This window comes from Leucopleurus acutus (genome assembly GCF_964270905.1).
Source record: "Leucopleurus acutus genome assembly, chromosome: 2".
NCBI classification, from domain to species: Eukaryota; Metazoa; Chordata; class Mammalia; order Artiodactyla; family Delphinidae; genus Leucopleurus; species Leucopleurus acutus.
The window spans coordinates 61,719,541-61,731,636 of record NC_139143.1 but is presented as its reverse complement, the minus strand read 5'-3'; the positions used below and the strand labels follow the sequence as shown (position 1 = coordinate 61,731,636).

The 12,096-nt window shown below is 34.4% G+C and overlaps 1 protein-coding gene across 4 annotated transcripts in view; it reads right to left on the bottom strand.

The window, feature by feature from the left end:
- COP1 (COP1 E3 ubiquitin ligase) overlaps positions 1 to 12,096 on the bottom strand; it is a 260,115-nt gene that overhangs the window by 43,853 nt on the left and 204,166 nt on the right. For 3 of the 4 annotated variants that reach the window (XM_082834460.1, XM_082834458.1, XM_082834459.1), the window contains 3 exons: positions 10,253 to 10,370; positions 7,409 to 7,533; positions 6,189 to 6,349 (listed from right to left, as the gene is read on the bottom strand). In XM_082834460.1, the coding sequence (XP_082690586.1) occupies positions 6,189 to 6,349; positions 7,409 to 7,533; positions 10,253 to 10,370 (404 nt within the window). Of the gene's footprint in view, positions 1 to 4,645; positions 6,350 to 7,408; positions 7,534 to 10,252; positions 10,371 to 12,096 lie in introns of those variants that run through there. The other variant, XM_082834457.1, reaches the window with a different exon arrangement.

Here is a 12,096-nt window from a genome sequence, read left to right as displayed (position 1 = left end):
TGAAATAAAAGGAGAAACGCAACACAATGAACTTGACCAGCATCTTAAAAAAGGGCAGTGTATAGCGTTCTTTCCATTTTATATGCAGAATGGTAGAAATAAAAAGAGTAGAAATTATATATAATCTTGGCTGATTACTCAAAACAGGACTTGAGATTACTGGTTCATTTTCAGCCAGAAGTAGCCAAAAAGAAAAATAAATGTATCTAGATTATAGGAAAAAACAAGGCTAGACAAAAATTTAATCTGCAGGAAAATATCCTAAATTTTTATAAAACCAAGATACTGTCTTAAGAGAATATATCTGTTTGTATTTGTGCCTCTTCCTCTACCACTCATTCTTAATTTCTCATTCCCTCCCTATGACTAAATCACTACCATAAATGGTAACATAAAGATACATGCAATTTTTATACCATCATTAATTGAATAGTTTTATGCTTTCTATTCATTCATACAGTAGATTTGATATACCACTAATAATACGTCCAAACACTAAAAAAACTTTCAAAGTTAACCTATTTCATAAGTGCCCTTAAACTGATCTCTTTCTTGTGATCAAAATTAGGTAGGACAGAAATAAAGCATAGAAAGACAATGAAATGTTTGGCTACTGATTTCACGTCTTAAAAAAGTAATCTAGGTGAGATTAAACATTGTATTATTTTCTTATTCCCCAAAACAGTTCTCTGTACTTCACCATCTCTGTCTCCCTTTCCTCTCTTTCTTAAAACCATTCCAGTCAAACTTTTGTCTTACCACTCCTATCATTTTTTTGCTCATCTTACTTGTATCAGTAGCATCTGACAAAGCTTAACCAATTCCTACTTTTTTTTCTTTTTAGTTGTCATGTCTTATAACTTTTTTAATTTATAGGTTTCCTTTCATCTCTTTTTCTCCCTTGCAATTTAGGTGTTGAAGAAACTTGATTGCTTAACAGTTTCTGATAGTCTTGGGGATTTTTCCGCTTCATTACCATGGTTCTTTACCATGTTCCTTTTTCCTCTGTATTTCCTGTAAGTGGTTAGGTTTAGAGGCTTAATCAAACATGGGTTGAGTTGACTTCATAGAGTCCCCTCCTTCAGGAGGCCCGATGTATGGCATCTCTCTCTCTCTTTGTGATGCTGTAGCTGGATGCTCAGATCCATTGGTTAGGTTGCAAAATGAGATATTCAAATTTTATCATTACTGCTTTCTTTTCTTTTTATTGTTTTAAACCAGCTTGAGATATAATTCACATACTATACAATTCATCCATTTTAAGTGTACAAGTCAATGTTTTTTTTGTATATTCATAGATATGTGCAACTATCACCACACTCAATTTGAGAATATTTCATCATGTCAGGAAGCAACCCTGTACCCTTTAGCTATCATGCCTAAGCCCTAAGTAACCACTAATCTACTTTTAGTCTCTATAGATTTCCCTCTTCTAGACTTTCATATCAATGGCCAATTCCTCCTCCTTGAAAAACCTTCTTCACTTGGCTTCCCAGGCACCAGTTTTCCTACTATTGATAACCACTCCTCGGTCTTTTTGTTGATTCTTCCTCATTGCCTAAATCACTGAACATTGAAGTACCCTCAAATAAGGTACTCATACTACTTCTAATCTCTGATTACACTCCCTTGGAGAGATCTTATCCCATTTCTTGCTTAAACATCATATGTTGACAGCTACCAAATTTATATGCCTAGCCCCACAATCTGCTGTGAACTCCAACTTGGCAGGTCCACTTACACGGCAAGTAATACCTCAAACTTAACCAGTTCACAACTTTCCTGTGAATCCAAAATTGACATCTCCACTTAGTATTTTTAGTAACTCTCAAATCAGGCCGGTCTAGAGGTCAACTCCTGGTCTTCTCCCCTGATCTCCTCCCATAAGACAGTTCCTCTGGTAATCTTCTCCATCTTAAGGAATGGCAATTCCACTCTTATAGATGCTTGGGGAAAAAACCTCAGTGTCATCCTAGACTTTTCTCTACCGTTCTCCACATGTAATCTATTGGCAATTCTATTTATTCCAGTTTCAAAATATGAACAAGATCTGGCTACTTCTCACTGGCTTACCACTATTTAATCTTACCTGGATTATTACAACAGCCTTCCTGATTCCTTATGTCTGTTCTCTACAAAACAGCCAAACTGATTTTTAAAAAATTTAAGTCATATTGTATCACTACTTTGCTCAAAATCTTACAATGGCTCCCAACTCCCAGGAAAAACAAAAATCCTTACAATGGTAAACGTGCTCTATTGAAACAGCTCTTCTTCACTGCTCTGAAATTATCTACTACTCCCCACCTAGACCACTGTAGTACAGCAACACTGGCCTTCTTTCTGTTCCTGGAACACTAATCGCATTCTTACTTCAAGACCTTTGAACTGTTTACTACACCTGGAATACTCTTTTCCTACATTTAAATATGGTATACATCTTCATCTCCTTCTAGTCTTTGCTCTCATTCAGCTACTCAGTAAGGCATTGTCACCACCAATTGAAAATTACAACTCCCTACTCTAGCACCCCCATCCCACTTTCCTGCTTAGTTTTTCCCCAAAGCACTTGTCACCTTCATATATATGTATTTTTTTTTTTTGTCTGCTCCAGCACATAATATTCTAAGTCTCCTAAGAGGGCCAGAACTTCTTACAGTTTTGTTCAGAGTTTATCTCCAGTATGTAGAACTGTGACTGCACATACTAAGTATCTGCTGAATAAATGAACAAAGGAGTGTCTCACTCCTTCTGCCTCATATAAAATAAGGAAATGAAGTTATTTTTTGTAGCTAATCAAAGTGACAGTTATATAAAAGTCAGATTTAAATTAAATCTGGAATGGTACTGAAGTGAGTTACAGAACTTTTAATCTTTTTATTGTGAAATAAACAAGTTCCCTGGTGATGCTGCTCTTTTGGTCTAGGTAGCATACTTTAAGAACTTACTTTGAGGGTCATCCTATGAACTACAATATGCATCCTTTCAGTCTAACATTAATTAGTTCTTTTGCCACCTTCCTTGACAAAACAAGGACTTGAGAACATTTTAATTACATTTATTCTTCTGACTTATGTTATTATTGTCAAGTACTTAATTCTATGTGTATATTAAGTCCAACAAGACATCATTGCTTTATACAGTCGACATGCATTTAGATTTACTGCATATTTACCATTTCTATTGCTTTCCATTTCTTTCTGCATGTCTTACCTTTGTCTTCATTTTCTGCATTTTTTTCCTTCTGCCTTAAGAATTACCTTTAAAATTTTCTTTAGTGTAAGTCTGCTGGTGGCAAAATCTTCATTTTCATTCATCTAAAAATGTCTTTATTTTACCTTTGTCTTGAAAGATTTTCATTGGATATGGAATTTTAGATTGGCAGGTATTTTCCTTCACACACTGAAGATCTGGCTCCACTATCTTTTGATTTCTGCTGCTTCACTGAGAAGTTGGCTGTCAGTCTAATTACTCATCCTTTGAAGACAGTTTTTCTCTGCCTTCCTTTAAGAATCCCCCATTGTATTTTATTTTCAGCAGTTTCACTATGATGTGTCCCACCACCAGCAGGGGTCACAGGATCAGGTGCAGTTAGTTTTAATCCAGCAGCTAGTTAGCTTTATAGAAGGATATAAGATAGGATATTCAGCGTGCACAGCATCTTCACACTCATCAGGAGGCCAAGCAAGTATTCACATGCACAGCTTCTTAGATCAAACCACACAGAGTGAGCACAGCTGCCAAGGACAGCTGAAGTGCAGGTGGTTCACCTCAATACAGAGGTGTGCCTTGGTTTCCTGCCAGTCTTGTATCGCTCTCATGCATAGATGTAAGGCCAACAGGTCAACTCACAATTCTCTCAGTCCAGAGGCAATACAGATGAGGGTTCATAATAAATTTAAGAGATAACTAGCTCTTAGCACATAACATTCCTTATTTGTCTTAATTTATTTCCACAGAAGAGTGCTATGAGAAGGCAGACCCAAGGTCTGATTTTCAGCAGGCCTAGGTCTGTTCAGGGTCCAGATCTGATATTAAATCTGTACTCACAATGTAGGTTTCAAGTCATTTATTCTCTGGGGTATGAAGGCTTATTGAATCTCTGCCTGACTGTCTTTCATCAATTTTGTAAAGCTTTCAACAATAATGATTTCTAATATCTGCTTTGGCTGTATTATTTCTCTCCCCTCCTTTTAGGTCTCCTATTGAATATGTTCAACTTTCTTACTTCAACCTCTATTTCCTTTCTCTTTTTTTTTCATCTTTCCATCTCTTCATTTTTTGTCTCTCCATGCTTCCTTCTGTATATTTTCTTCTAACTTTCCTAAAAGTTCATTAATTCTCTTTTCAAGTGTGTCTTATCTTCCATTCAACCCATCCACTAAGTTCTTAATTTTGGTAATTATATTTTTTTAGTTCTAGAATTTTCATTTTAAAAATACTTTTAGTGGCTTCCCTGGTGGTACAGTGGTTGAGAGTCCCCCTGTTGATGCAGGGGACACAGGTTTGTGCCCCAGTCTGGGAAGATCCCACATGCCGCGGAGCGCTGGGCCCGTGAGCCATGGCCGCTGAGCCTGCGCGTCCAGAGCCTGTGCTCCGCAACGGGAGAGGCCACGACAGTGAGAGGCCAGTGTACCGCAAAAAAAAAAAAAAACAAAAAAAACTTTTAATTTCCCAATTGAAATTTTCAACCTTGTCTTTCATCTTGTCAGCATGGTTATTTTCAGGCTATGTGTTATAATATCCAGAGCTGCTGTGATTTTGTTTCTATTGTTCAATGCTTATACTAAATTTATTCATGTCGTCTTGGCTTTTCCTGTGTCTCTTTATTTTTTGTTGTGTCCTAGTTATATTTGCAATTTTGAAAAACATAAAATTCTGAGATGATCTTCTTTAGAAGGTTTTCTTGCAGAGAGGATTTAATTTTGCATTTGTTAACACTAGCAATCTAAGATCACCTCAATTTACTCAGGATTGATATGATCTGAAGTTGAGTTGCAAAATCACTGGGGGCTTATCCTCTACTGCTTTACCCTAGACTAGAGCCCTTTGGGGACCTAAACCAAGGTAAGTTCACCCATATGGTGGTGAGCACTAGACTGCATTCCCTGTGCCCCCATGAAGCTACCATAAGTGCTCAGCCATTCTACCAAAATTGGCAAATGCTCCCAGGGGAAAAGAATACTCAAAAGCCAGGCTCACATTCCTAGACTGGTAATTCTTTTCTATCTTGTTTACTTTCCAATGACTTAAAACAGGTTTTGGTTTTTGAAATATATATATTGAATACTTGGTCTAACTTTTCCACTTCTACTTAGCGGGAGGGTTGGTCCAAATCACCTAGTCTGCCATTGCCAAAACTGAAGTTGAGTAATAGAACTGTAAACAAGATAGCTTAAATATACCTAATTAAACAGATGTCTTAAAGTAACCATCAAGTAGAACTTTTTGGTGTCAAAACTAAAACCAAGTCAGTATCTAAAAAGCTATTTTTAAAAAGATGACATTAATGCATGACTAATGTTTACAAAATCAAGACAATAAAAATGATTATTTCTTCATATAACTTATGAGAAAGCCTGCACTTTAAAATGTATAAATAAATGACAAGTTTGAGGAAACTGTTTTTTTGGGCAACCTAGAAGTGCAACTTGCTTGTTAACTGAATGTGTTTAAATATTCTTGTATAAATGTATTTTGTAGAGAGAAATTCTACCCTGAAATAGTATTTAATTAGGTATACATACAGGCCACTCTCCTTTCCCTACATCAAATTTTTTCCTTCTAATACAATACCAGGTTCAGCTGAATGTTTACTAAGCCTATATTGCATGTGACTAATAAGGAAAATGAGACACAGTGTGTTTTCTGGAGAAATTTCCAGTCCTATAGGAGAAGAGATAGAGATAATGTGATAATGCTGTAACAGAGGTATGCACACGATGCTATGGGCACACAGGGGACATCATGTCAGCATGAATGACATTCCAATTACTGTTCCATTTGTGACATTTCAATTACTACTTTCTAAAATGCCTGTTTCCTTTGGTGATGCAATACTAAGCAAAAAAGAAAATGTATATAACATATCAATTTATATTTTAAACTTAAAAAAACTTACCTGTGTATACATAAACATAATGTATTATATGAGACACCAAGGTGAAAAAACTGATATAAAAACTCACCCCATCTGGCAGTGCCCTCCAGCACACAGCGCTAACGAACTCATTTGTATCATCTTCTTTTCGGTCTTTGTCCAGAACACTTTTGACCGTATCAAACTTAAAAGTTAGCAAAGTCTTAGAAAGTCCTTTATAATACAGGTAAAGAGAGTTGTTCTCACTTCCTGAAAAATATTTAAAAATAATTTTTTTAGAGTGGGAGAACTTAGAATTAGGATATCACATTCATAAGGTAACTATCACTCAATGTTTAAGTTCAAAGACTAATAATCTTTTATGATAAAATATGAAAGACCAGAGCACAGGATTTCTTGGGAATCATATGAGAAAAGGATTCACAGAAAAAAACTTATACTTTCCTAACCTAAAGAAATAACCCACTGTCAAATGATATAACAATACTGATACAAAAATCATTTTAGCAGAGGTCTAGAGAAGAACCAGAAGTGTGTTATTATAGCATAATCTTGAATTACATTTATAAAGATTTTTATCTAGAGGGGAAGAAGAAAGTTATAGCACTTAAAAAGGCAGATTTTAATAATCTACAAAACTTATTTCCCATTCCCCAATAAAAGTTGAGTAGTCTAGAAACCTATATTTTTGAGCAGTCTATCAAAGTAAGAGATTTGCTTTGACAGGGTTTAGGTTCATATACATGTAGAGACAGTCAACTTTACTGAATAAAAGGCCAAGTCACTTGAAAGTACTGACGAAAGTTCATATATTCAGGCATCAGATGTATTAAAGCATTTGAACAGTACCAAATTTGACTTTTCTACTGCTAATTTAAATTTGTATAAATTATCAACAATGAAAGTCCTAGAAAAACAGATCAAGACTACCCAGACAGACTGTTTATTGAAGGGAACATTATATAGGGGAAAATGAACATCAAGCTTTAGAAGACAAATGTCTCCAAAATTAAGATATCAGCAGAAACTAGTATTTTCTGTCTTCTACATAACATCTATAGAAATTATATTTTACCGGAGAACAACTACAAAATGTATTTAACAATCTTATGCTATTTCATGTGGTCAGGGCTTGTGCTCAGCGAAGGAGAGAAGGACTAATGCTTTTTCTAATCTGAGGAAAATTCAACATGCTATCTTCTGAATGTATAGATCATTTCCTGAATTGGTATGTAGTCTCTTCCATTGAATGCAATTTCAGTGACAGATATCTATTTAAAAGTTCCAGGAAACGACAGTTTCACTTACCACAAGCTATATAATCTCCATTGGAAGCGAGGCCTACAAAGTTCTTTTCATTGATATGACCCTTGAAGGAACGTAGACAGTACGGCTTCCCTACATTCCACAGCTTTAGCTGGCTGTCTGTTGAACTGAGATAAACACAAAAAGTTAGAACAACTTTAAGATCTCATTACATGAAACCCATCACTACTAATTAGAGGCAATCCGGTTTGGTGGTTGAGAATGCAGACTCTGGAGCTAGACTGTCTGAGTCAGAATGGTCAATATGCCATTAGTTTGCTTTTGACCTTAGGAAAATTATACAACCTCTTTGGCCTCAATTTTTTCATCAGTTAAATGTGAAATATAATGATTCCTATCTTATAGAATTAGATGAGTTCTATAAGATACTGCAAAAATTAAATTAATTCATTCTAAATGCTTTCAGTAGTACCTGGGCATGTAGGAAGTAACAAACATTATCCATCATACCATCACCATCAAACAACAACAGAGCTTTATTGGTAGCTGTGCTTAATTTCAGTTGTTCCAGTTGATTTGATTTACTTTTCAACTGTTGAATTATATTAGTATACTGAATATAAACTATTGATATTTTCACAGCTTAGTTGTACCTACAGGGGTGGAATACTATGAATGGTTGAATGGTCTATATAGTTTATCTTAATAAAATAATATGCAAATGCAGCTATTAATCAAAAAATAATTGAATATAAAAATCACTGCTAATCCTATCACACAAAGGCAGTCTTAGGATTTGAATAAAATACCAAGTTTTTGTTTTCTTCTGACTTTTTGTTACAAAAATTGGATCATAACAACACATATTATTTTGTAAAGTGCTTCTTGCTTGTTCAACAATTTGTTTTACATTGTTTATGTAAAATAAATATGTTTCTATATCTTTATTAATGACTACACAATAAATCATCTTTTCTCTTGCTCTAACATTCACAGAATAGGGCACCATGCTAAATGTTTTACATAGATTATTTTATTCAGAGATTCACAACATAAGTAGTATTATTAGCTCCATTTCAGAGGTGAGGAAACAGATTTAGAAGGTTAAGGATATTTTCAAGGTACCACAGCTAGTAACTAGTAGAGCCAAGATTGAAATTGTCTTATCTCAGAGGCTACACTCCAAACACTTCTCTATTGCTTCTCATCATTTTTCAACATAACATCTATTCTTAGACATTTATGGGGTTTTTTTGTTTTTTGTTTTGGCCACGCCACGTGGCTTGTGGGATCTTAGTTCCCCAACCTGGGATTGAACCCAGGCCCCAGCAGTAGAAGCGCAGAGTGCTAACCACTGGACTGCCAGGGAATTTCTGACATTTATGTTGTTTTAAATTTGTTTTTTGCTCAACAATAGTGCATTGAAAATCCCTTTATACGTATGTGTGTGTGTGTGTGTGTCACAGCCCAAGAATTCAGAGGCTGCAGCAATATGTATATAGTTTAATATTACTTTTTAATATTTCCAAACATACTTGTGGGTAAATGTCTTACATACTTCTAACACAAATATGTCCAAGAGGAAAATCATCATGATTTATAAAAACTAAGAAGGAAAAAAGACTGGTGAATATACAAACCACAAATCTGCATTAAAAAGGTCAACTAAGATTTCCAATTTATACAATTAAGTATACATATACTTCAACTAGTTGAAATCAAACTAATTGATTCAACACTTATAAGTCTGAAATTTAAGAAAAATACTTTTAACATATAATCATTCATATTTGAATCTGAATAATATTTTAATTTACTGCCCATTATTACTCCTAAAGATGGGATACTTTTTGACTGGTTACCACTTAACTTAAATTTGTGAACTAATTTCCTCTATTAACTCCTCTTAGAAAGCTCAGCTCTCACTTTCTTTTTTTCCCTTTTTGTAACTCAATTCAAATTACCTTGTTAAATCAACTCAAATTACCAAGTTCTTATCTAGAGCAACCAGTATGGAGGCAGATGTGGTGGGAGATCCCAAGTATAAGGCACTGGCATTAATAATCTCCTAAGAGATATTAGAAACTATGTGAAAGAAAGAAAACAATGTACAATTAGGCTTGAGAAGAAATAATATGTATGAAAAAAGGAGACTGAGAATGGGTATTTACTAGAATGATACAAAATAAAGAGAACAATGATATGGATAACAGAAAGAAGGGACTGTCTCAGTAGAAAAGCTCACTTAACAGTATTTTAGCAACTGAGATTTATTTACCTGGTTGACATCTTGTTTCCTTCAAGAAAACAAAAGACAACTAAAAGCTTACTTTATGATTCTCTAGTTCAGAAGGCTTCTCAAAGGATATTTGTCAGGTGTAAGCAGTCACATTTAGAAAGTTCTCTTCAAAACATATTTAAAACTCACCACGAAATCATTGGGAGATCAAATAACATGGAATCATGAAAGTCAATCAAATATTGTTGAAAACCAAAAATGATACTACTATACTGCAATATAGATCAATATATAATAACATATTAGTGGTCTTAAATAAATAAAACACTTCTCATTCTACTGCATCAACTATATTGCTTCTCTCTTTTTAAGGAGCAGGGGCTGAAATCCAATCTGAAGTTCAAATGTTTAAGGGGGTAACATTAAAAAATAGTATCATCTGGATTTTATTCACAAATAACATATAAAAGTGAGCAACACAGACTAGAATATATATGTACTTTAATTAGACAAGTTATAAAAATCTACTATTTAAGAAAAAGTGCATATACCACAGTGTTATTCTTCACAAAACCCACAATGACATTACAAACTGGTAAATGATGGCATGTTAAATAAGCTCAACTTCTGAAAAGGGTAATACTCACGCAGAGACAATTTCCTCACCACTCACAAACTTTGCATAAGAGACTGCTTTTCGGTGTCCTTTGAATACCATGATTGGCTGTTTAGTGTTACGAAGATCATAGTAGTGAACACAGTGATCTAAAATAAAACAAAACAAAAAGAGAAAAATGTAGTAAATGAAGAAATGGAAGGCAAAGCTTATTTTAACTGGTTTGGGTGTTTTTCATCAAATGTTTAAGAAACAATATCCCACCTATAACAGTCAGAAAACTAAGAGCAATGACTCATTTTCAAAGATAAGAAGATACAGCAGGTTTTCTGTTTTGAATCTAGGAGACTATGGTTGTGTAAAAAAGTGTATATACATATGCCAAAGTCAGTCTGAAAGGGAGTTCCACTGATATTTCTTGAGATCCTGGCTCTAGAAACAGTATTAAGGATTCAAAATAACTGGAAAATTTTTAACGTATCCTTACATTTTCATGGCTTTATAAAAGTAATGTAAACATTTTGGGTTTCTGGTTAAACAAAATGAAATATAATTTTATTCTCCACATTTGCTTTTTAAAATACACTTTCTTGAGACACAATTTACATATAATAAAAATCTACTCACTGTAAGTACATAATTCAATGATTTTTAGTAACGTTACCCAGTGCTGCAACCAACACCATAAATCAGTTTTAGAACATTTTCTTCATCCCAATAAGATCCCTCATGCACATTTACCACCCACCACCTAGGCAACCACTGTATTTTACCTCTATACGTTTGCCTTTTCTGAACACTTTATATAAATGAAATCATACAATATGTGACTTTTATGTATGGATGGCTTCTTACACTTCACATGATGTTTTTGCAGTCCATCCATGTTTTAACATGTGTCATCAGTTTATTATTTTCTATTGCTGAACAGTATCCATTGCATGGATATACCACATCTTGTCTGTCCACTCACCAGTTTATGGATATTTGTTTCCACTTTTTGGTTATTGTGAATAATGCTGCTATAAACAATCGCATTCAAATCTTTGCATGGACATTTATTTAGGTCTCAGGTAGATATCTGAAAAGTGTAATTACTGTGTCACGTGATAATTCTGTGTTTAACTTTTTAAGAAACTCGTCACTGTACCATTTCACATTCCCACCAGCAATACATGATGGTTTCAATTCCTTTACTTGAGTTCTTAGAAAATTTTGGCAACACATCCGAAATGTGTTTTGCAAATATTTTCAACCTTTCTGTTGCTTATCTTTTTAAGTAAGTACAGAAGTTTTGAACTTTGATAAGGTCCAATTTATCTTTTTTTCTTTCATAGAACACACTCTTGGTGTTACAAATACGAAAACTGACTAATCCAAGGTCTTAAAGATTTTTCTATTTTTTTTCTAGCAGCTTTACTGTTTTGGTTCTTACGCTTAAGTCTGTGATCAATTTGAAGTTAATTTCTGTGTGTGTGGTGTGAAATAAAGGTCTTAGGTCATCTTTTTGCACGTGGATGGATATGAATCCAGTTGTCCCAGTATCATTTGAGAACAGACTTTTTCCCCAATGAACCGCTTTGGCACCTCTGTTGAAAATGAATGGACTATAAATAAGGATTTTCTTTTGTATTCTTAATTCTAATCAACTGATCCACAGATGTCTACTCTTCTGCCAGTACAACAATGCCTTAATAACTACAGCTTTGTAATTTTGAAATTGGGAAGAAAAAGTCCTCCAAATTTTTCTTTTTCCTCAAAATTGTTTTGCTCTTGTTTGCCCCAACTGGTATCACAGCCTTTGACAGTTGTGATACTACATCTGATTGTTTTCAACAATGCCCTGGGTACAGGTCTTTTCCCATGGAGTCTCTG